This window comes from Bos grunniens, chromosome 16, assembly GCF_055505025.1.
Source record: "Bos grunniens cultivar Pamir isolate PY7600 chromosome 16, Bosgru_T2T1.0, whole genome shotgun sequence".
NCBI lineage: Eukaryota > Metazoa > Chordata > Mammalia > Artiodactyla > Bovidae > Bos > Bos grunniens.
The window spans coordinates 43,402,010-43,426,321 of NC_141180.1; the positions used below are offsets into that span (position 1 = coordinate 43,402,010).

At 34.0% G+C, this 24,312-nt stretch overlaps 1 protein-coding gene across 3 annotated transcripts in view; it reads left to right on the plus strand.

Moving 5' to 3' along the window:
* The window catches only part of KIFAP3 (kinesin associated protein 3), a 152,299-nt gene that overhangs the window by 38,373 nt on the left and 89,614 nt on the right, over nucleotides 1-24,312 (plus strand). For all 3 annotated transcript variants that reach the window (XM_086344758.1, XM_086344757.1, XM_086344756.1), the window contains exons 6-10: nucleotides 7,301-7,400; nucleotides 8,667-8,791; nucleotides 10,629-10,727; nucleotides 15,666-15,844; nucleotides 22,848-23,010. In XM_086344758.1, coding sequence (XP_086200884.1) covers nucleotides 7,301-7,400; nucleotides 8,667-8,791; nucleotides 10,629-10,727; nucleotides 15,666-15,844; nucleotides 22,848-23,010 — 666 coding nt within the window. The remainder of the gene's footprint in view (nucleotides 1-7,300; nucleotides 7,401-8,666; nucleotides 8,792-10,628; nucleotides 10,728-15,665; nucleotides 15,845-22,847; nucleotides 23,011-24,312) is intronic.

Consider the following 24,312-nt stretch of genomic DNA (forward strand, 5'->3'; position numbering starts at 1 on the left):
ATTTGCTTTCTTTTCACTAGAAGTGCTAGGTAATAAAGAAAAAGGAGATACAATACTCTTAAAACCTTCTTTCTCATTTATACTACTATAGAATTATTATAATTTTCTGATTATACTTTTGCCAAAATTAAAATATAGAAGATATCATTATGATCTGATTTCTATCACATGATAATACCTTTTTATCTATTGCCAAACTCCTTTTATGGAGGTGGTTCAGTGCACGTCAGTACTTTCTAGCTTGGATAAAATATCCTGGGATCTGTCCAGAGAGTCATAGGATATTACCAATATTCCAGTTAGGAAATTTGTACATTTTAAATATTTTCTAAATTGTGTAACTCATATATTCATATATTCTTTTTAAGGAATTAGAGTATTACAGTTAAAAACCCTTTGACCATTACTCTATAATCTGTTAGGAATTTGGAGTTCATTCTTCCAGATCTTTTCCATACTTTTACACATATATATGTAGAGGATTTTTTCCTGTGTTAAAATATAGAGTGAATTTTTATGTTAATTATATCATACTTCTTACTTGGTAATTTTTTCTCCATGCAGTAATGTTTTGAGATTACATGCATATAGCCACTGGAGAAGACGATAGCACCCCACTCCATTACTCTTGCCTGGAAAATCCCATGGACGGAGGGGCCTGGTGGGCTGCAGGGTCGCTAGGAGTTGGACACGACTGAGCGACCTCACTTTATTTTTTCACTTTCATGCATTGGAGAAGGAAATGGCAACCCACTCCAGTGTCCTTGCCTGGAGAATCCCAGGGACAGGGGAGCCTGGTGGGCTGCCATCTATGGGGTCACACAGAGTTGGTCACGACTGAAGCGACTTAGCAGCAGCAGCAGCAGCATATAGCTACATACAATGTTAATTAGTTTTGAACTACTTTTGATTATTGTATTTTATGAAGTTATATACATATTCTTTAGCCATTCCCCTATTGATGGTTATTAGATTTTTAAATTAGGTCTTAAAATTTCCAAATTTTCCAATAGGAAACTTCAGTGAACATCTTTGTTCTTATTTATATACACAAACCAGGGGGTTTTTTAGTGTGTAAACAGAAACAAAGGTTATACAGAAATACAGGTCGTAATGTCTTAGGGATATTGTTGAATTGTCCTCCAAAGTGTTTATGCCACTGTATTTCCAGACCCATGGAATATGAAGGCTGTAAAACTTAAACATTTTTGCCATTGTGTTGTTGCTAACAAACAGTATCTCTTGGGTTTAAGTTGCATTTACCTGATTTCTAATGAGTTCAATGTTTTTCTCATGTCACTAGACTTTTGGAATTCCTACCCTGTGGAGTTTGTATTTATACATACATGTGAATATATGTATATTTACATATAAATATACATCCATTTTTTATATATGTATATATACAGTCATCCCTCAGTATCCATGGGGGATTGATTCCAGGGCCTGCCAAAGATATCAAAATCTGCAGATATTCAAGTCCCATAGTTGGTCCTCCATATCCATTTCTTCTACATCTGTGGATGCAACCAACCATGGGTCATGTACAGGTTACCGTTGAACAACATGAGTTTGAACTGCCCAGGTGGACACATGCATACATAAATTTAAATCCATGTTCAAGTATAAATGGACCTGTGTGCAGTTCAAACCCATGTTGTTAAAGTGTCATCTATTGATATATATCCTTTTTCTTTTATGTGCTTAGAAATAGTTACTTTCAGTCTATTGTCTTTTTTCCCCCTTGACTTATCTTTTTCCATTCTTTAACTGTCACCCTATTTGTGTATTTGAATTTGAAGTGTTTCTGTTGTAAATTGGATATAGAGTTGGGTCATATTGTTTAATACATTTGAATAATCTTCCTTTTGATTGGCATGTTTATTCTATTTACCATTAAAATAATTACTCATAAAGTAGGATTGTCATCTAACATTCTGTTTGTTTTCTGTTTATCTTGTTTTGATCTTCTGTCTCTCCATGACTGCCTTCTTTTATGTGAAATATTTTCTTGTATTCCATTTTAATTCTTTTGTTATTAGTTTACTATTATATGTTTTCCTGAATTAACTTTCTTAGTAATTACCCTGGGATTACAGATACCAACTTAAGTTTTAAAAATCTAATTTAACTTAATGCCAATATAATTTTAATAGTCCATAAAAACTTTTCTTCAGTATACTTCTATTCCCACCCCACATCTTTATACTATTAATTCATACATATTACATCTGTATATATTATCAGCCTGTCATCAAGAAATATAATTATTGATGTATGCATTTTAAAATCAGAAGAAAATGATACAGTTAAAAATATGTTTATAATGTCTTTTAGATAGAGAGAGTTACCTTTACTGGTGCACTTTATTTCTCTGTGTGGATTTAAGTTATACTCTAATGTCCTTGTACTTCAGCCTGATGGAATCTCTTTTGTATTTCTCATAATGCTAACAACAAATTCTCAAAGGTTTTTTGTTTTGTTTTGTTTTAGTAATTTGACTATGTCATCCCTCTGGCTTTATGTCTCTGTAGTTTCTGATGTGAAACCAGCTGTTAATCTTATTGGGGACCCTTTGAACGTGTTGAATTGATTTTCTCTTGCTACTTTCAATGTTTCCTTTGCCTTTTGCTTTTGCCAGTTTGACTATGGACTCTTTGTGATCCAACGGACTGTAGCCCACCAGGCTCCTCTGTCCATGGAATTCTCCAGGCAAGAATACTGGAGTGGGTAGCCATTCCCTTCTCCAAGGGATCTTTCTGACCTCGAGATCAAACTCAAGTCTTCTACATTGCAGGCATATTCTTTACCATCTGAGCCACCAAGGAAGCCCTACGATGTGTTTAAGTGGTGATATCTTTTAGCTGATCTTGCTTGGAGTTTGTGGAGCTTCTTGGATATGCAAATTGTTTTTCATCAAATTTAGAAAGTTTGGGCCATTATTTTCATAAGTATTTATTCAGCTCTTTCCTCTGTATATACTTTTCTCTTGGGACTCCCATGTTAGTAAGCTTGTTGATGTCATATAGGACTTCAAAGCATATAGAGCTTTGAAGCTCTCATAATATTTTTCATTTTTTTTTCCTTTCTGTTCAAGACTGGATAATCTTAATCAACTTGCCTTTGTACTTGTTGATTTTTTTTTCCTAATTCTCATCTGTAGTTAAGACCTTGTAATGACTTCTTCATTTCAGAGGTTGAACTTTGCAACTTCAGAATTTCTGTTTGGTTCATCTTGTATTATTTGTATCTCCTTATTGATATTCTCTGGTGAGACAACATTCTTATACCTTCTTGTTATTTCCTTTAATTCTTCAGACATGATTTCCTTTAGTTCTTTAAATATATTTATAGTGACTTAAAATCTTTGACTCATACATTCAGAATGTGAGCTTCCTCCTGGATTGTTTGTATTCAATGCTGTATTCCTTGAGTTTGGGATATACTGTCCTTTTTTCTTTGTCTTGTATTTTTGTTATTGTTATTGAAATAATATTGTAGCAACTCTGGAAATCAGAATTCCACTTCCTTCTGGGCTTGTTATTTTTGCTGTTTGTTTTTTTTAATGATTTTCCTGGATTGATTCTATAAAGTCTGTATTATTTGTCCATGCAGTCACTGAAGCCTCTGCTCAGTTAGTTTCAGTTCAGTTCAGTAGCTCAGTCGTGTCCGACTCTTCACAACCCCATGAATCCCAGCACGCCAGGCCTCCCTGTCCATCACCAACACCCGAAGTTCACTCAGACTCACATCCATCGAGTCAGTGATGCCATCCAGCCATCTCATCCTCTGTCATCCCCTTCTCCTCCTGCCCCCAATCCCTCCCAGCATCAGAGTCTTTTCCAATGAGTCAACTCTTCGCATGAGGTGGCCAAAGTACTGGAGTTTCAGCTTTAGCATCATTCCCTCCAAAGAAATCCCAGGGCTGATCTCCTTCAGAATGGACTGGTTGGATCTCCTTGCAGTCCAAGGGACTCTCAAGAGTCTTCTCCAACACCACAGTTCAAAAGCATCAATTCTTCAGCGCTCAGCCTTCTTCACAGTCCAACTCTCACATCCATACATGACCACAGGAAAAACCATAGCCTTGACTAGACGAACCTTTGTTGGCCAAGTAATGTCTCTGCTTTTGAATATGCTATCTAGGTTGGTCATAACTTTGCTTCCAAGGAGTAAGCATCTTTTAATTTCATGGCTGCAGTCACCATCTGCAGTGATTTTGGAGCCCCCCAAAATAAAGTCTGACACTGTTTCCACTGTTTCCCCATCTATTTCCCATGAAGTGATGGGACCAGATGCCATGATCTTCATTTTCTGAATGTTGAGCTTTAAGCCAACTTTTTCTCTCTCCACTTTCATCAAGAGGCTTTTTAGTTCCTCTTCACTTTCTGCCATAAGGGTGGTGTCATCTGCATATCTGAAGTTATTGATATTTCTCCCGGCAATCTTGATTCCAGCTTGCGCTTCTTCCAGACCAGCGTTTCTCATGAGGTGCTCTGCATAGAAGTTAAATAAGCAGGGTAATAATATACAGCCTTGACGTACTCCTTTTCCTATTTGGAACCAGTCTGTGTTCCATGTCCAATTCTAACTGTTGCTTCCTGACCTGCATACAAATTTCTTAAGAGGCAGGTCAGGTGGTCTGGTATTCCCATCTCTTTCAGAATAATGATTTGATAAAGATTTATTTAAATGCCTGGAACCTAGTGTCCTAACCTTTGGTGAAGGGCTCTGGGTATGAACGTATGGGCAGGAGGATGTCTTCAGCGCTCAAGCAAGTAGTTTACAAACCTTAGCCTTTAATTGCTGCTTGAATATTGTGTCAAGGTTGGGTAGAGATGAGAGATTAGGCTTTTTTAGGGCTTTCCCTGACATGAGGCCATTCCTGCACATATGCCTGACCTTCTAGAGTGCCAGGAGTATGTTGGAGGCTTTCAAAGACCTGTGAGTATCTTATTTCCCAGTTTTTCTTTTCTAAGTGTTTTGGTCAGCCTCTTGTTAATTCCAATTGGCTAGGCTGCTGCACGTAGCTGTAATGTTGCTACTAGTAGTTTTCAGCAAATGCCCTGGTACTAAGGTTGTTTGTAAGAGCAATCTCTGAGTCAGGTTAAATAAAGCCAACCCATAGAAATGGAGCTTTTCAGCAAGCGTCCTGATGTATCAGGTATTGATAATTCACCGGAGTGTGACTTGGGGGAGGACCACACTGTTCTCTCTCCTCCAGTTGCTACTGGCCTACTGTTTTTCACAAATACGATGCTCTTGGTTTTCAAAGTTTCCACAAAGTTGCATGGAGGGGATGGAATTAGGGCAAGTTGAAATGCCACAGAGTTCACTGTTTTTACCAAGTCAGCCTATTTCTCAGATAAATTGTTCTCGAATTGTCACAAAACTACTTGATTTCCAGATCTAAAAAAAGTTGATTTTGAAAAGTTTTACCAGTATTATATTTGCTTAAAGTGGATTTTTGGAGGTCCTTAGTCTACTGTTCCAGAAGTGCTTGGCCCTGGAATTCATTTTTGTTGAAAGTGAGCGGTAGAGGTGTAATTTTATTTTTTTTCCATGTTTTATAGCCAGTTATTCCAATGTACTTATTGAATACTCCTTCTTTTCCCAAAGATTTGGAATGCCTTTTCTATTATTAATATAGGCTGGCCATTCTTTTATTCAGTAGATACTTCTTGAAAGCTTATTCTGTGCCAGGTACTGCTCTGATATATTCATAGGTGTGTTTTGATGCTCTATTTTCTTTTCTATTATCTATTTGATCATTTCCATTCCAATATCATTCTATTTTTGGTATGTTTTATTTTGTACTTTGACTAGAGTTTTAGAATAAGTAGGAGACATGTTTCAGTGTGTTAATTTTTTTTTGAAAGTGTTGTTGCTGGTCTTATACATTTTATTATATATTATTTAGTGATCACTTTATTGTATTCTCTAAGAAAATCATAATGAAATTTTAATTATGATTACATTCAACTTATAAATTAATTTGGGGTTAATTTTGATATTTTGTAAGCTTTCTATTTTCTTCTGGTTTATTTCTTCATTACCTGTAAATAATTCCCATAGCTGTAGGTTTTTTTAGACATTTTTCTATTCCTCAGTAAATAAAAATGTTAAATTCATGACATTATAGCACATCATTTTCCAAAGTATATTCTAAGAAGTACTGAATCCTCTGGATTAATAATGATGAAATGCCTTTGGTAATACATGATTAAACAAAGCTAAACCAGATCTTTATTAAGACTTTTTAAAGCTTTTACATATTATCTATTTATTTGACTTCAGAATAATTTTGTTCAAGGCCTGTATTATACCAGTGCTCTGGTATATGAATATAAATATGAGTATGAATATGAATAATACCATGAAATGTTATTATAGGATATTTTTCAATTTGCAGAAAAAATCCTCACTAAATGGATTACAATATATAGTGAATTCTTGTTGTTCCATAATGTGAATGGCCAGAAAGCTCAAATAAACTACTTTTATCAGCATAATAAATACTGATAATACAGTTCACAATATATCCTGCATGCCTGTTATAGAAAGTTGAATTATGATCTCTATATAAGACACAGATGTTTCAATTTTTAATGATTTTAAGTCAGTCATGAACAATACTAATTTGAAAGTAGTCGCATTACTGTATGTTTACTTAATGTATAGTAATTCTCATTAATCAATTCATTAATTTACCATTTTAAAGCGAAAGGCCTAACAGGGATGTTTATCAGTCTAGCCTGAAGTTTTGGGGAAGATTTTTTTGCTCTATTTATGCCTGTTAGCATTAGCTTAACATGACATTAAAATATTAGACTTATTTTTCAGTTTATAAGTTTTGTTTGATTATTAATTTGCTTCAGTGAAGCTAGTGCTATCTTGCTATAAACTGCTCATTTTTTTTTTAGACTTAAGCTAGTTTTTTTTTTTCTTACAAACACATTAAATCAGATTTTAAAAACTGCAGTTGCAAATAGAAATGAAAATTAAGAAATAAATAGTTCTCTTCATTATTTCTTGTCATTCATAGTACTCTTATTTTGTTACTTTGTTTAAATTATATTTTATTTTTCTGTTTATGATAATAGACTTAAAGTTGCATGTTGTGAGTTTTAGTATTTAAATTTTTAAAATAGCTTTCTGTGTTGGAAAGAAGCATCCTACTTTTTGTCCCAGTTCTATCTTAGCTTTGTAATTTATTGATAAGTAGACATTTAAAACCAATTACCCTTTCTATCAGAGTTGATTCTGAGTGATCATTTTTGTACGTCCCCTTTTTCTTTAGATACTGCCCTTGGTGCATTAGCAAGAGTCCTGAGGGAAGACTGGAAACAAAGTGTTGAGTTAGCTACAAACATAATATACATCTTCTTTTGCTTTTCCAGGTAAGTGTAAAAATTAGGAAATAAAAGTTCTGATATATCTTTCTCTCTCTGTCTGTGTCATTGCTTTAAATAGTAGATCACTAGTTTTCTTGGTCTCTGTATGTGTCTAACAGTGCTCTGCCTCTCAACTATTTTCCATTCTCTGTCCCCTTTGTTGTTCTGTCTTTCTTTCGGTCTGCATTCACCAAGCATGTGCATGTGCAGTAGGATAATACAATGGTATAAAGTTTAAGAGTTATGGGCTTTGGAAATAGACTCTCTGAATTTGAATCCAAATCCTGCTGTTTTTAGCTGTGTGGTCTTGGTTAGATTACTTAACCTTTCTATGCTCAGTTTCCACATCTAATTTTGGAAAGTAATAGTAGCAGCCTTTTCAGATAGATATTAGAAAAAAGCTTGACCTAGAGTAAGTGCAAGTAAGTGTTATTGTTTTATATACAGTTGACCCTTGAACAACATGGGGTTGAACTGCACAGGTCCACTTGTATGTAGTTTTTTTCACTAAATACGTACCACCATACTATATGAAGGTACTAGTTGAATTTGTGCAGAACCACCAATATGGAGAACCCACTATAAGTTATATGTACATTTTTGATAACGCAGAGAGTTGACCACCCCAGTCACTGCATGATTCAAGGGTCAGCTGTGCTTGTGTATATCCACTGTATATGTTTGCAGATGCGTTCCTGTTATGTATTCATGTATATCATTTATAGACATTTATTCTTTAGAAGGATGCTTATTGAGGCAATGTGAAAAGTTTCTGACTTTTCAGAAATTCTAGGGAATTTTTTGCCTCTGTTCTAAAAATGTGCCAGCATTAGCAAATAAGTATTTACTGAATAAGTACTTGGATGAGTAAAGTGCCTAGGAAACATATAAAACCTGATTGTTAATACTTAACTAGTTTATTTCCTGGCATCAATAATAGTACTGTTATATTATTAGTTTTGTTCAGTGGTAGTCTGAAATTTTATTTTGAGGATATCTAAATATTTAAAATGGTGGTTAGTTGCAAAAACGCATTTTGTTCAATTTTTAACTTAAAAATAATTTCATTTCAAGTAAAGATTGTATTTTAAAATACATTTAAAGTAATCTCACAATTTTGAGTCTTCCTAGTATACTCTGAGTATGTTCATTTATTAAAATATGTATGTAAAGTCTATTTTACATTGTTTGTACCAGTGTTCATCCAAAACAGATTTCCTGAAGCCTCAAAATGTATTCCTTTAAATACATACTAAAAACTCTTCTTTAAAGCTTTTCTCAGTTTCATGGACTTATCACTCACTATAAAATTGGAGCTCTGTGTATGAATATCATTGATCATGAATTAAAAAGACATGAGCTTTGGCAAGAAGAACTTTCTAAGAAGAAGAAAGCTGATATCCTTTGAAGCAACATTTCACCCCACTGCTGTTGCTTGTGAGCTTTGAATAGAGGGGATTTTGTTTTGTCACTCACATTACTTGGAAAAATGCAATAGTGTATTGAAGGTTAAGATGAAGATTAAAATTAACAGAATGAATATATTTTCACATATAGTTTTGATCTTTTTTACAACTTTGATTAGGTGATAAGCTAGAGGAATAAATAATAGTTGTCCTGGATAACTGAATTTGTGAGTTTCTAAGTGGCTGTGCTATTATGTCCCCTAAGACCATTTAGTAAGCTGAAGTCTGGCTCACCACTGTTGGCCTATATAGTTCTCTCTGTGAAATAAGGTGACTTTGATTGGAATGAGTGTGACTTTGGTGAAGAACATAGTTTTAAATTCTATATTTTCTAATTAAGTGCAAAAACTATTTTTAAAAATACATACAGATTTGAGATGCCTGTAGAATCATAGAACCCATGAAAGGAACCTTGAAAAATTATCAGTTTTAACCTATAATTCAGTCCAAGAATCTTTTCTGCAACTTCCTTACCAGTGGATTGTTAGTCTCTTCTTTAACATGTCACTGCTTATTCTTTAACTCATTCTGTGTTTTGGCATTCTACTCATTATAATGCTCTTTTGCCTAGTGTACCAAAGTCTACTTCCCAATAGCTTCTATTCTTTGATTCTAGTCTTGCATACTGAAGCAATATAGAATAAGGATATTCTCTTCAATATCCCATTCCTTATATTTAAAGATACTGATCATATTTCCCCTACAACTGTAATTCTTTTTTTTTTTTTACAACTGTAATTTTTAATTGAAGGCCCGGACTTACTCATATCTGTCTTCATATGATATGTTTTGCAGATGAACAAGCTGTATTAGTCAGTTTCTTTTGAACCCCAAATTTATTGATCTCTTTTAAAAAATAAAAATATTGTTGTGCCCAATATCTCATGTTTTTACCTCCCCTTGGTGGGATCCCCAAGTCACTATAAAAATACACCCTCACACACACACACACACACAGAGATTTGACTTTTCTTAATTAGGATCTGCACAGGTTTAGAAATTTTCTGTGTGTGCTCTAAGTTTCTGACATCTAGATTGGTATTGACTTAACCCATGTGGATAATTTAATAATCCTAGAGGCCATAGGTAATTTCTTGAGTCCCAAGTTTACTGAATGTACCTAAAATTTCCAAAAATTGAGGGGGAAACTGTGTTGTCATGCAAGTAGCATTCAACAAAGGGGATGTTTTTGAATGCTTGGGGATCCTGAAGTCATACTGCAGTAATTGGTTATCTCTGCAGATGTGCAGGGGACTGTTTGGGGTTATAAGATATAATTTTAAAATGTTTTTCTCTCGCTTTGGGATATTTTATTTTTGTATGTAGTCTGAAGAGGGTGCTAACAAGCTTTAGATCTAATCAATATCCTTTGAGTATACTAGACATCTGTCTGAAGTAGAATTCACTATCCTTATCAAATAAACCATTCTTTAAGGCTGTAACGTTTTTGGTTCATGGACCCAGTTTTTAATCTGGTGAAAGTTGGAGACTTGTGCATATTTGTAAAATGCATACAGTTTTTGAGGATTTATGTATTTGGCAAAGCCTAAACATGTGTTTACCCAAGGTCTGCAAGCACATCCTTGAACCCTAGGTTAAGAAGTTCTATTCTAACACAATTATTGTGCAGAGAAGAATATTTTAATTAAACTCTTGGTTGCAGAAAATAACTGGATAAAATTGCACATAAAATTTAATAGTTTTTCATAGTGTTTTTCAGTAGGTTTACTTTGCTTCATTGAATATGGATGATCCTTAACTTGTTTACTTGATGAAGACCCTGAAAACCAAACCTTGAGAAAAGATTATGAAAAAACATTTAAAAAATACCAGGGGCTTGTGGTAAAACAGGAACAGCTGTTACGAGGTATGAATACCTAAGCAATGAGAATGCAACAGAGTGCTTACTGTACATTTAGTTTATGTTTGTCAGATGAATAAAGCTAATGTCAGAATAATTGAAAATTCAGTGAATCCTAATGTGCTACAAAATCTTGTCTTTAGCATTGATATTAATGTTTTAAATTTCACTCTGCTATCTTTCCACCGAAAGGCCCCATTCAGTTCTTAAATCTATAAATTACATTCTTGAAATTGTTTTAATCATAAAGGGTTTTTAATCCAATGTGTGGCCTTTTCAGTAATAAGAATCTTGTTTCTCAAACCCTACCATATGTTTCTTATATGGTGACAATTTTGTTGCTTTCTTAGGAAACTGGTGTAAAACTTTTCAAGATATATCTCTTTAATAAAAAATAGTCTCATCTTTCTAGGGTTTGTTGAGAGGTTTAACAGTTTAATAATATGATTTCTCAGCCATTGATAAGATGCAAAATCTTATATCATTTATAAGAAATTACTGCTTTGTAGCTGACTATTGATTTTTCACTCAGTTTTTATTGAGATATACTTGACATATAACAAACATTGTATAAGTTTAAGATATACAATGTAATGGTTTGATACAAGTATATATACCAAAATGTTCACCACATAAGATTGCTTAACAAATCCTTCATCTCACATAATTACCATTCTGTTGTTGTTCTGGTGAGAACAGTTAACATCTACTGTCATAGCACCATTCAAGTATACAATACAGTATCTTCACCTGTCACCATGCTGTATATTAGATCCCAGAACTTATTCATCTTATAATTGAAAGTTTGTATTCTTTGAATACCGTCTCCCCATTTCTCCCACAATACAGCTTCTGGTAACCATCAGTTTACTTGTTTTTGTGAAGTCAAAGTTTTTACATTCCATGTAAAAGCATATAAGTGAGAACCTACAGTGTTTGTCTTCCTCTGTCTGACTTATTTTCCTTAGCAAGATGCCCTCAAGATCCATCTTTGTTGACTCAAATAATCAGAATATCATCCCTTTTTATTAACAAATAATATCCTATTCTGTATATATATGTTACGTATAACATATGTAAGTAAATAATAGTATATATTTCATATATATTATCAGTTCAGTTCAGTCACTCAGTCGTGTCTGACTCTCTGCGACCCCATGGACTGCGGCACGCCAGGCTTCCCTGTCCATCACCAACTCGCTGAGTTTGCTCAGACTCAGTGTTCAACAAGTTGATGATGCCATACAGCCGTCCCATCCTCTGTCGTCCCCTTCTCCTCCTGCCTTCAGTCTTTCCCAGCATCAGCATCTTTTCCAAGGAGTCAGCTCTTTGCATCAGGTGGCCAAAGTGTTGGAGTTTCAGCTTCAGCATCAGTCCTTCCAATGAATATTCAGGCTGATTTCCTTTAGGATTGACTGGTTTGAACTCCTTGCAGTCCAGAGAACTCTCAAAAGTCTTCTCCAACAGCACAGTTCAAAAGCATATATTATATTTTATATAAATGTGTATTTCTCATCTTCTCTATCCATTCATCTATCTATAGACACTAGGGTCGCTTCCATACTTCAACTGTTAGGAATAATGCTGAAGTACACATGAAGTGCAAATCTGTCTTTGAGATTATGGTTTTATTTCCTTTGGATGTATACCCAGAAGTAGGATTGCTGGATCATATTGTAGGTCTATTTTTAACTTTTTGATGAACACCATATTGTTTTCCAGAGTGACTGAACCCAATTTATATTCCTTTCAGCAGTACACCAAGGGTTCACTTTTGTCCACATCTTGCCAGCATTTATCTGTTGTCTTTTTGATAATAGCCATTCTGACAGGTGTGAGGTGTTATCTCAGTGTAGTATTGATTTAATTTGCTTGATGATTAGTGATGTTGAGCATTTTTCATGTGTCTGTTGGCCATCTGTATATGTTTTTTGGAAAATTTTCTATTCAGATCCTCTGCCCATTTTTTAATTGAGCTTGATTTTTTTATATTTAGCTGTGTGAGTTCTTTATATGTTTTGGATATTAACCTCTTACCAGATATGTCATTTGCAAATATTTTCTCTCATTCAGTAGTCAGCCTTTTCATTTTGTTAATAGTATCCAATGGTGTGTAAAAGCTTTTTAATTTGATGTATTCAAATTTGTTTGTTTTTACTTTTGTTTCCCTTGCCTGAAGAGACATATTCAAAAAATTATTGTTAAGGTTGATGTTATAGAGCATCTTGCCTTTGTTTTCTTCTAGGAGTTTTATGGTTTCATGTCTTATATTTAAGCCTTTAAGCTATTTTGAGTTTATGTATATGGTGTGAAAAAGTAGTCCAGTTTGATTCTTTTACATGTAGCTGTCTAGTTTTCCTAATACTATTTATTGAAAAAGCCATCTTTAGCACTTGTATATTCTTGCCTTCATTGTCATAGATGGACAATTATTCTTGCACTCTGTGTTCTGTTCCATTGATCTGTGTGTCCATTTTTTGTACTATACCATACTGTTCTGATTACTGTAACTTTGTAGTATAGTTTGGAATCAGAGAGTGGAATGTCTCCAACTTTGTGCTTTGTCAAGATTGTTTTGACTGTTTGTGGTCTTTGTGTTTCCATATGCATATGTGTTTAAAATTGTATTTTATTGTTGGAGTGATCCGTGTATCATTATGTCATGTCCTCCTTTGTTTCTAGTTATAGTCTTTGGCTTAAAGTACATTTATCTGATATAAGTGTTGCTCCTCCATTTTTCTTTTTGTTAGCATTTTCATGGAATAGCTTTTTCCATCCTCTCACTTTCAGTCAGTCTGTGGCTTTAGATCTGAACTGATTCTCTTGTAGGCAGCATATGTATAGGTCTTGTTTTTGTATCCAGTCAGCCACTGCATGTCTTGATTGGAGCTTTTCGTCCATTTGCACTTAAAGTAATTATTGATAGGTATGTAAGTGGCTCAGTGGTAAAGAATCCACCTGCCAATGCAAGAGATGCAAGAGAAGTAGGTTCAGTTCCTGGGTCTGAAAGATCCCCTGGAGAAGGAAATGGCAACCCACTCCAGGATTCTTGCCTGGGGAATGCCAAAGAGTCAGACACAACTCAGCAACTGAGCATTCACATACATACTTTTTGCCATTTTTTTGTTTTGACTAGTTTAATTATATTGACTAGTTTAATTATATTGTAGCTGGGCTTCCCTCATAGCTCAGTTGGTAAAGAATCCACATGCAATGTGGGAGACCTGGGTTCAATCCCTGGGTTGGGAAGATCCCCTGGAGAAGAGAAAGGCTACCCACTTGCAGTATTCTGGCCTGGAGAATTCCATGGACTGCATAGTCCATGGGGCCGCAAAGACACACTCAGACATGACTGAGTTTCACTTTGATGTAGCTTTCTTCATGTTTCTTATTCTTAGATTTCACTGACCTTATTGGGAATGTGGATTTATATTTTTTATCAAATTTGAAAAATTACCAATTATTATTTAATCAGGGACTCCAATTACAGTTATATTAGGTCACTTGAAGTTGGTTCCATAGTTCACTGATACCTTTACATTTTTGCTGTTGTTTTTCTTTGTGTGTTTAATTTTGAATAGTTTTTAGTTTTGTCTTTAATTTCAGTAATCTTTTCTTCTCCAGTCTCTAAACTACCATTAATTCAATTTAGTATACAAATCTCAGGTATTGCAGTTTTCATTGCTAGACATTTGATTTAACTTTATGTATATCTTCCATGTCTCTACTTAACTTTTAGAACATTTGAAATACAGTTATATGACTTTTAATATTCCTGTTCCATCATTCTAACTGTGGTGTCAGTTCTGGGATACTTTCAACTGGATGATTTTTCTTCCCCTTATATATTGTGTTTTCTTGCTTTTTAAAAAGTAATTAGGTAATTAATTAATTTGACTGTGCTGGGTCTTAGCTGTGATTCACATGATAGTTGGGGCATTCAGGATCTATGTCCCTGACGAGGGATTGAACCGGAGCTCCAAATCTTAGCCATTGGACCACCAGGGAAGTCCCTCCTGCTTTTTTTGAATGGTTAATAATCTTTGATTGGAGGCCGGACTATGTGAAATTTTCATTGTTAGGTGATGAATATTATTTTATTCCTATAAATATTTGTGAGCTTTATTTTGAGGCATAATTAGATTACTTGGAAACAGTTTAATCCTTTTTGATCTTGCTCTTAAGATTTGTTAGTTTGGACATGAGCAGCATTTAGTCTAAAACTAATTATTCCATACTACTGGGGCAAGACCCATAGGAATATGAAAAATAGGTGTAAGATCCTTAAATTCAGGCTCTCCAGGTGGCACTAGTGATAAGGAACCCACCTGCCAATGCAGGACATGTAAGAGAGGCTAGTTCAGTCCTTGGGTTGGGAAGATTCCCTGGAGGAGGGCATGACAACCCACTCCAGTATTCTTGCCTAAAGAATCCCATGGACAGAGGAACCTGGCAGACTACAGTCCATAGGGTCACAGAGTTGGACATGACTGAAGCGACTTAGCATTTACATCCTTAAATTCAGCTCTGGCTATACTGTACATTTTTTTAACACAGCAGCCCTTGTGTGTTGAAATTTTACCTTTGTTTTCCACATGTATAAAATTATTTTTCTCTATTTTCCTGTTTTATTATTTTCTATTATGTACCGTTAATTGACATTTGATTACCATGAAACGTTTATCTTGAAAAAGGTAGAAATCATAGTCTTATTTTGGTTATTGTGTCTTTCTCAACATCATAAAAATATTATTATATATATGCTTTATTTATTATAGCATATATATCAATGTTAATAATTTTCTAATGAATAGCTAGTTAAAATTTTAAAGATAACATTATCTTCTTAGAACTACATCTGTCACTTTAGTGAGTAGAAATGATTTATTAAATTGTTGATTCGACGTGCCAGTTATTTAACTCTCATTTATTTTATTTTTCCAGTTGCCCTTTATTTGCTTCTGAATCTTGCTGAGGATACACGTACAGAGCTGAAGATGAGGAACAAGAACATAGTTCACATGCTGGTGAAGGCTCTTGATCGGGACAATTTTGAGCTGCTTATTCTAGTTGTGTCATTTTTGAAGAAACTCAGCATTTTTATGGAGAATAAAAATGACATGGTAACTTATGTTGAAACAGTCCATGTTCACCATTTTCAAGTTAGAATATTTTGATAAAAAGTATACCTATTATCCCCCGATTAAGATAATTCTGAATAAAAAAGTTATAATAGCAGTAATTCACTTAAGTAGCTTCATTAGGAAATATATTTCATATTAGTTAATAATCCAGATAATTGAAATTTTCTGAATAAAATATTTTCCTAATATACAGAATGAATCTTTCCATATTAAACATTATATATAGAAAGTAATTTTAACTTTAGATTGTGATTCAGAGTCATCTGGCCCTAGTATTTTCCCCTAAGCTCTTTTTTCTCCTGCATTTCTGGTATTAGTGTGTGGCAGTATAGTTTAGCCCAGCCTCCTCCTCCTTTATTGTTCCAGTTGGTAGCTGCAGCCTGTTGATTCTGCTTGATAGATCCCTTGAGGCTATCCTTTCATTCTGTTCCCAGACCCATTGTTTTAGTTAATGCCCTCTTTATTTGTACCATCTTCATTTCTTTTTGTATCACTACAGTAGGTTCCCATTTGCCATCTTGTATTGATGGAGTTATTTTTGATAAATGGTACAAAGTGATCATATATTATTTCTCCAGCTTAAAAGTATATGTAATACAGAAATATGTAAAGATGGAGTAGGGAATTCTCTGGTGGTCCAGTGGCTGGGACTCTGCACTTCCACTGCAGGGGTGCAGTTCTGTCCCTTGTTGGGAAACCTAAGATCCCACATGCCACAAAGCACAACAAAAAAGTAAATAAATAAAGACAGAATAAAAATTATCTGCTTTTTTCCATGTCATTAAAGAGTCTTTGTAAGAACGATGTTATGTTAAAGAGGTCATACAATAACCATACCTTGCCTTCAGATGCTGAAGTTGCTATACTTTTAGCTATTATAAATAAGACTTCAGTGGACACAGTTATACATGCATTTTTGTCTATATTCTGTTTGTTTTCTTAGGATAGATTTCTAGGAGTGAAACTCTTGGGTCATTGGCTTTAACTTGATTGGAAATTTTATAACTATATGCTATTACAAGTCATTAGGTGACTGTGTATTATCAATATAAATGGATTCTCCTTCAGATAGTCTAAATATATAGTATTTTTACCTGTATTTTTCCCTTCTTTTAAAATCTAATGAGCTAGGAAATAACTTATGCTTATTGAATGACATGGTGTGCTCTTTGAACACCTGAGACTGATTAATTAGGTTTATTAAATGCCTTGAATTCTGATACTTGAAATACATGAAATTTTATTTTACCCCAAAATATTTAGTATGCATCATTTTCATCATTAGTTTTGATGATTGTTGAAGATCACTGTGTCTGATACTGTTTTAGGATTGAATTTACTTAAATTAATCTAAAACATGTTTTTGTTTTCATTGATCTTATATTCTAGAAGAATATGACATGGTGATATATATTCCTGAGTATAGTTAGAGTGTGGCTAAGCATTTGTTTCCCCTTGCTGTAAGTTGAAATATATTCTTCCATTTATGTATTTGAAATAAGTTCACCTTTAACAAGTGTGCACAATTCAAATTGATTTGCCATAAGTATGTATCTACTATGCATTGCTTATATTTGTATTTAGATAATACTCTTCTTCTTATGTATTTATTCTGTCAAAAGATGATCTCTGAAACATAAGGAAAAATTATTTTCTGGTAAAATAATAGATTCAGAAGCTACAATATAAATTATCTTATCAAATGTCACAAATTATTGGGGAGGCAAAACTGAGGATCAGAAAAGGTAATTCATCCAAAGTCATAAGAATAGTTTGATTGGCAGGAATTGTAGTGTACATGATGTGCATTTCATCTTTCATTGTGGAAAAGAATTCATTTTTCCTAAGGGTATTATATAGAATCAGGATTCTTAGAGCTCAACGAGACCTAATATCTATGTCTACATTTGTAGATTAACTCTTAATTATACAGATGAAGTAGCAGAGAGTTAGAGAGGTTAAATAATAGGCTCAAGGAAACATCTCCAGGATTTGGCTTCCTACTCTTCCTCTCTGCCTCCAAGACAAAATTCATTTTATGTTGCTTTTTAAAATAACATTTTTAGCAAGATATGAAGTATAAGCAATTTTTAAATGTTGGCTTTCAGAACTGAAAAATAATTACTTAAATGCTGAAATAAATTTGCTCATAAGTGTTTGATAAGCTGTCACTTTGCATAGAACTTTTAATAAAAGTACTAATTAACTAAATTTCATTTTAGAAGCATCAAATTGAGAGGGCATTATTGAGATAAAATTACTAATTTAGCTTTGGGGATTGGGCTTTATCAATCAAAAACATGATTAGAAGACTGTGTTTAGTTTGCATAAAAAACCTTTCAATTAATGATTTAAATTGAGTTTTCATTTTTTTTTAAATTTTATTTTATTTTTAAACTTTACAATATTGTATTAGTTTTGCCCAACATCGAAATGTATCTGCCACAGGTATACATGAGTTTTCATTTTTAATATAAATACAATATGCTTAAAAGGGACTAAGTCATTCTAGAATTTGAATTTAAGAACAACATAGTGTCTAGTGTTTAACTACATGATTGTCCTACCTGGCACATTTTACATTTCATTCTGTGCAATGGAAATACTAATTAATTTAAAAAAAAAAAGCTCTCCAAGTTACTTTATTAAGTTTGCTATAACAACCAGTGTGTACTGTGGCTTTTTTGAAAGAAAAATATTATTTAGTATATTAATAACAGATGAAGCCTTGTGGCAATTTTATTTAAAAAGAATGGAAGGGAGGGATAACTGATTTGTTTGTGATATTTTATTATTTATCTAAATAAAGTGTTCATTTTACTGTTGAAATGAACTAATATTGACCTTGCTTTTTGGGGTTATGTATTTTAAAGGAAATTTAGTTTGCATAAAAAGTCTTTCAATTAATGATTTAAATTGAGTTTTTTTAGTATAAATACAATATGCTTAAAAGGGACTAAGTCATTCTAGAATATGAATTTAAGAAGAGAGAGGATATATATTCCTTGGGTTGCTTATCTTCTTATTAATTTTTGAGCCTTGTTTTTGTATTTTGAATATAAGTCTTTTATCAATTATGTTTTACAAGTATTTACTCCCTTTTATGGTTCATGTTTTTATTTTCCTGTGAGGAGCAAAGGTTTTAATTGTTACGAAATCCAGTATATAAAAAAACTTCAATGGATTATATTTTGGATTTGTATCTAAGAAATTTTTGCTTAACTTAAGGTCATGGACTTTCTTCAAAAAGCTTTGTAGAGTTTGTGGTGTTGGTGGTGTTGCTTTTGTTTTAGTCTATGATCCATGGATTTTTAGTTAATTTTACATATGGTGCTTACATATGATTAATTAATTTTGTATATTAATTTTACATATGATATAATTTTACACATGTATCAACATCCGTGTTTTGAATATGGATTTCTAATTGCTCTTGCACCATTTGTTGAAGAGACTGGCCTTTCTCCACTAAATTGCCTTTGTACCTTATTGAAATGCCTTTGTACTGTTGTTGAAAATCAACTGCCCCATGTAAGTGTGATTTTATTTTTAGACTGTTTTCTGTTCCATTAATCTGTTTCTATGCTTTTGCTGATGCATGTTTGTCTTGATTACTGTAGCTTTTGTAATAAGTCTTGAAATCAGGTAGAGTGAGGCCTCAAAAGTTGTTGCTGTTTTTCAGAATCGTTCTGGCTACTTCAAATTCTTTATCTTTCTATATATATTTAGAATCAAGTAGTCTGTTTTGTTAAAGAAAACAAAATATCTTGGAATCTTGATTGAGACTGAATTGAGTCTATTGGCAGGATACAGTGTGTTAACCGTATTGAAGTCCCCAATCCATGAACATATTATAACTCTCCATTTTTTAGGTCTTTCTTGATTTCTTTCATGATTTTGTAGTTTTACGCACACATATTTTGCACATATTTTGTTAGATCTCTACCTGTGTTTTACCATTGTGATGACAGTTGTTAAAAAAGAAAGTATCAGTTTTCTGCTGTTGAATGGTAGAATATAGATATATAATTTGTAGATTGACCTTCTTATGTCTTGAAACATTGCTAAATTTATTTTTTACTTGTGGCTTTTTGACCTGCCCACCTCTAGGTTTACTTATTCTGGCATTAGCTATGACAAGTCTACTAATGAGCCCTTTGAAGATTTCCTTCATATGTGTTTTAAAATTTAATTCTTTTGGTGTCATTTTTTCTGTGAGATACTCTGTCCATTCACTTGTGGTTTTCATCTTTTCCAGTAGGGTCTTTAACATATTAATCATAGTTATTTTAAATTCTCTGTCTAGTAATTAGACAAGTCATATCTGAATCTGGTTTTGTTGATGGCCTTATCTTATCAGTGGGTTATTTTCTTGCTCTTTTGTGTATCATAATTTTTTGTTGTTGTTGAAAGCTGGATACTATGTGTAGATTAGTAGAGAGTGAGATAAATGATATTTATGTATGGAAATGGTCAGACCTTTTTAGGTTTTTAATGTTGGGACTTAAGTCATTTTTGTCAGGAGTTTAACTGTTTGGTTGCCCTCCAGGCACCATCAGCTTCAAATTTATCTAGCACTATTTTGTCTTTGGTGGAATATTGATTGCCAGAGGATTTTTCTCAGGTGTTCATGTTCCACCCTCTACTTCAGACTTTTGCAGTATGCCTGTACCTCAAAGAGAATCTTTCTCTTCATTTTAACTCCGGTCATATACTGCTGTTGTTTGTTACTTGGCTTTGTTAATTTGTGCCAGGGGTGGGGAGAGGGAGAGAAGAAACTTTTTCCATTGTTCTAATTTAGTTTCAGGCTAGTTTTAGGCTTGCCCTGTGTCCATGATTTTCAGCAGTAGGGCTTCCTAAGTCATACTGTCAACTTCTTTCCTTAGGATTTTTTTTTCTGTTTGCTTCCCCTTGCTGCAGTGGGTCTTCACCAATGCTTCAGATGTGACAGGATTTGCCATACTTCCCTGAAGCTTAAGTCTTTTGTTTTTGGGGGGAAATAGGAAAAAAAAGATCTGAACAAGATTTTGTGCCTTTTCCCCCTTAACAGTAATGTCTCTTTCTTAGGCCCATGCCTCTGTGTGGAAGTTTTCTACCATCTTCTATCCTATCCCTAGTATTTCTTGTGACCCTCTGATAAGGTCCTTGGAAAAGAGTTTGCAAGTGGTTGCAAACTCCTGAGCATCTATAGCTTCAGAGTTCTGTAGTCTCAGGCTGCTTCACATTTGGCATTTAACTAAGCTATTTGTTTAACTTTTTGTTCAGTGTTCCTACTGAATTCTGTGGTAGCCTTCTTTTTCTTCAGTGCTCTGCTCCATATAAACCAGTGCTCATTAGCCTTATCTCCTTGGGTATGGCTGTTTTCCTTATATTTCAGACCAATTGATTTCCCTGCAACCTCAGCTCCAATGCTGTTTTGCTTTTTAAGTTGTGATTTTGTATTTGGGTTTTTCTTACAGTTAGAGTAAAAACCACATGCCTTCTCAGTTAAGAAACGTTTGTTGAATGAATAAATAAACCGAAAAAGAAGTTATTCACTGTAACCATAGAAGCTAGTAATAGAATTACAGTCCTGTATAACATGACAAATACTTGTCACTGGCCTAAGTGGGAATTATTGTGTGACATTAACAACTGAATCCCACAGTCTGCTTGGAAGATTAAGCTGGGAGAAAGGGAGAATCAAAGTTAGAGAGTCTTTGGAGATGAACTTGTACTTCTTTATGCAGAGCTCTAGGATATGATTGCAGTGTGTCCATGGAATATAGATACACATCTGAAGGAAAAATTGTTGTTGGATTGTCAATTCCCATTAAAAATAATTGTTTACTCCTTGGCATAGAATGAAAGGAAAAAATTATATTGAGGCCTCAGTTATTAATGTGATTTTTATGAGGTCATTGAAAATTTGCACTAGAGATATCAGAAGGATGGTATAAATAGATGCTTTCAGTTCAGTTCAGTCGCTCAGTCATGTCCAACTCTTTGCGACCCCATGGACTGCAGCACGCCAGGCCTCCCTGTCCATCACCAACTCCTGGAGTTTACTCAAACTCATGTCTATTGAGTCAGTGATGCCATCCAACCATCTCATCATCTGTCATCCCCTTCTCCTCTCGCCTTCAATATTTCCCAGCATCAGAGTCTCAAATGAGTCAGCTCTTCGCATCAGGTGGCCAAATTATTGGAGCCTCCATGGGTCATATAGAGTAGGAGACAACTCAGCACACAGATACACAGATTATCATTGTCTTTGTTACTGCTGTTTAGCCGCTAAGTCCTGTGCAACTCTTTTGTGACTGCAGGGACTGTAACCCCACTAGGCTTCTCTGTCTATCAGATTTACCAGGCAAGAATACGGAGCGGGTTGCTGTTTCCTTCTCTGGGGGATCTACCCGACCCAGGGATCGAACTTGCATCTCCTGCTTGGCAGTCAAGTTCTTTACGACAGAGCTACCAGGGAAACCCTATCAATATATTTACCAGACAGCAAATTATTACGCATTGTTTAAACCTTTGTTTCAAATTTAGTGTTTTCTAGGTAGCTTGTAGTTCTTTCCACATTGTTTCTAGAGTACTTTGTACATTCCACATTTATCACATTGCATTTTAATTATTTGTTTCATTTCTCTGCTCTGTTTTTAGACTGGAATCCTTAAAAGCTAAGACAGAATCTTGTTTAATCTAGGACAGGTTCTGGCACTTAGGAGGTGGAGTTTATAATGTGCTTTCAAGAACACAAAGTAATTTGTCGTCCAGTTGATGCTATGAAATAAGAGAAGGAAGGGATGAACTGGAAATATGTATTTTCTCCTCAAAAGTTTGGTTTCAGAGAAGTTTACAGATTAAAATGAGAGTAATAAACACATAGTACTTACACATATTCATGAGGGTGAAAACAATGAAAAGATAATTCTTTGTAATCTTTTTTGTCTTATTGGATAATAGAGACTGACTGCATTTGTATTATTATTTTCTATAGGTGGAAATGGATATTGTTGAAAAACTGGTAAAAATGATACCTTGTGAGCATGAAGATCTGCTAAATATCACCCTCCGACTTCTACTAAACCTGTCCTTTGACACAGGACTGAGGAATAAGATGGTACAAGTTGGACTGCTTCCCAAACTCACTGCACTCTTAGGTATGCTTTTTAAAACTTGATAGTGTTGCTTGGAATTTCCAACACCACTGGAAAATCTAAGTCTGTCTTTAAAAGTCTGCTGAAAAGATTGTTATGTATATGTTCTTTGATTAGGTACTTTATTATTAAGAAGAATGAATGAAAAAAGACCTGTGCTAGGATTTCCATGGTGGTATAGAATGAAATGAAATAGAAACTTTTAGCTGTTTGACTCTATTTACCCCTGTGAAAGTGAAGCCAAAGTGAAAATATACTACCATGGGAGCAAGAAGGAAAAATTACCCTCTCTTAAGCATTTTTTTAAAGTAGATAGATACTCTGAGTTCTTATATTTTGCCATACCTTTAAAATACTCATTACCAATACACAAGCCTTTATGGAGCCTTTTTGTCATTAAGTACAAAAGGTCATTTTTATATAGTGTTAGTTAGAAAATATATTAGAGGATTCCATTTATACATCATTTTCTTTTAGCTTTTAGCAAGATACCTATATAGCAAAGGTGGATTCAAGAGTTAATGCTTTTGTGCTCAGACATAATGCTTCTCATACATAATGCTTCTTAGTATATAATGCTTCTTAGGAGAGTATTTAAAAAACCCTTTTTGGTCTATTAAGCGTCTGTCTTTATAGGCACCTGCTCCTCCCCAGCATATGCTTTATACCTTGTCCGTACTGATCTCCTTACCATCCTCTCAAAAGTTCTTTTATGTCTAAGTGCCTGTCCACCTGCCTTTTTCCTCCACCTGGAATGCCACTGCCTTTCTTAACTAGAAAGCAAATCTTTACTCAGCTTTTATAACTGTTTCTTTGTTTAGCACTGCAGTTTCATTTGTTTTTAGCTTTCTCCATATATTCAAATATTTTATGTAGTGAAATAGTTGGAATGATTTAAAGTTAAGTTTATTCTTAGTTGTCTAAAATTTGTGAATCTACTTTCTCATTGAATTCATCATTACTGTTTTATAACACTGGAAGTAAAATTTATTGAATGTTTACTTTGCCAGCTATTTTGCTTTGTACTTTATACATTATCTTGTGGAATCCTCATCTGAGATCTTTACCCATGATTACAGTGGATAAAAGACAAAGCCCAAATTCAAATTCAGGTATATCTGCTGCCAAAGTTGGATTTATTAACTACTATAATAAGCTACTGTGTATAATTATATTAAGTCAACTATGATTAAGTAGGTAGGGAACACTATAATTTAAAATTTCAGTTCTCCAAGTCCCTTTGAAAAAAAAGTTTTAAGGAAATTTATTTCTTACTTTCTTTTTCTCAGAAAAGGAAAACTTTTA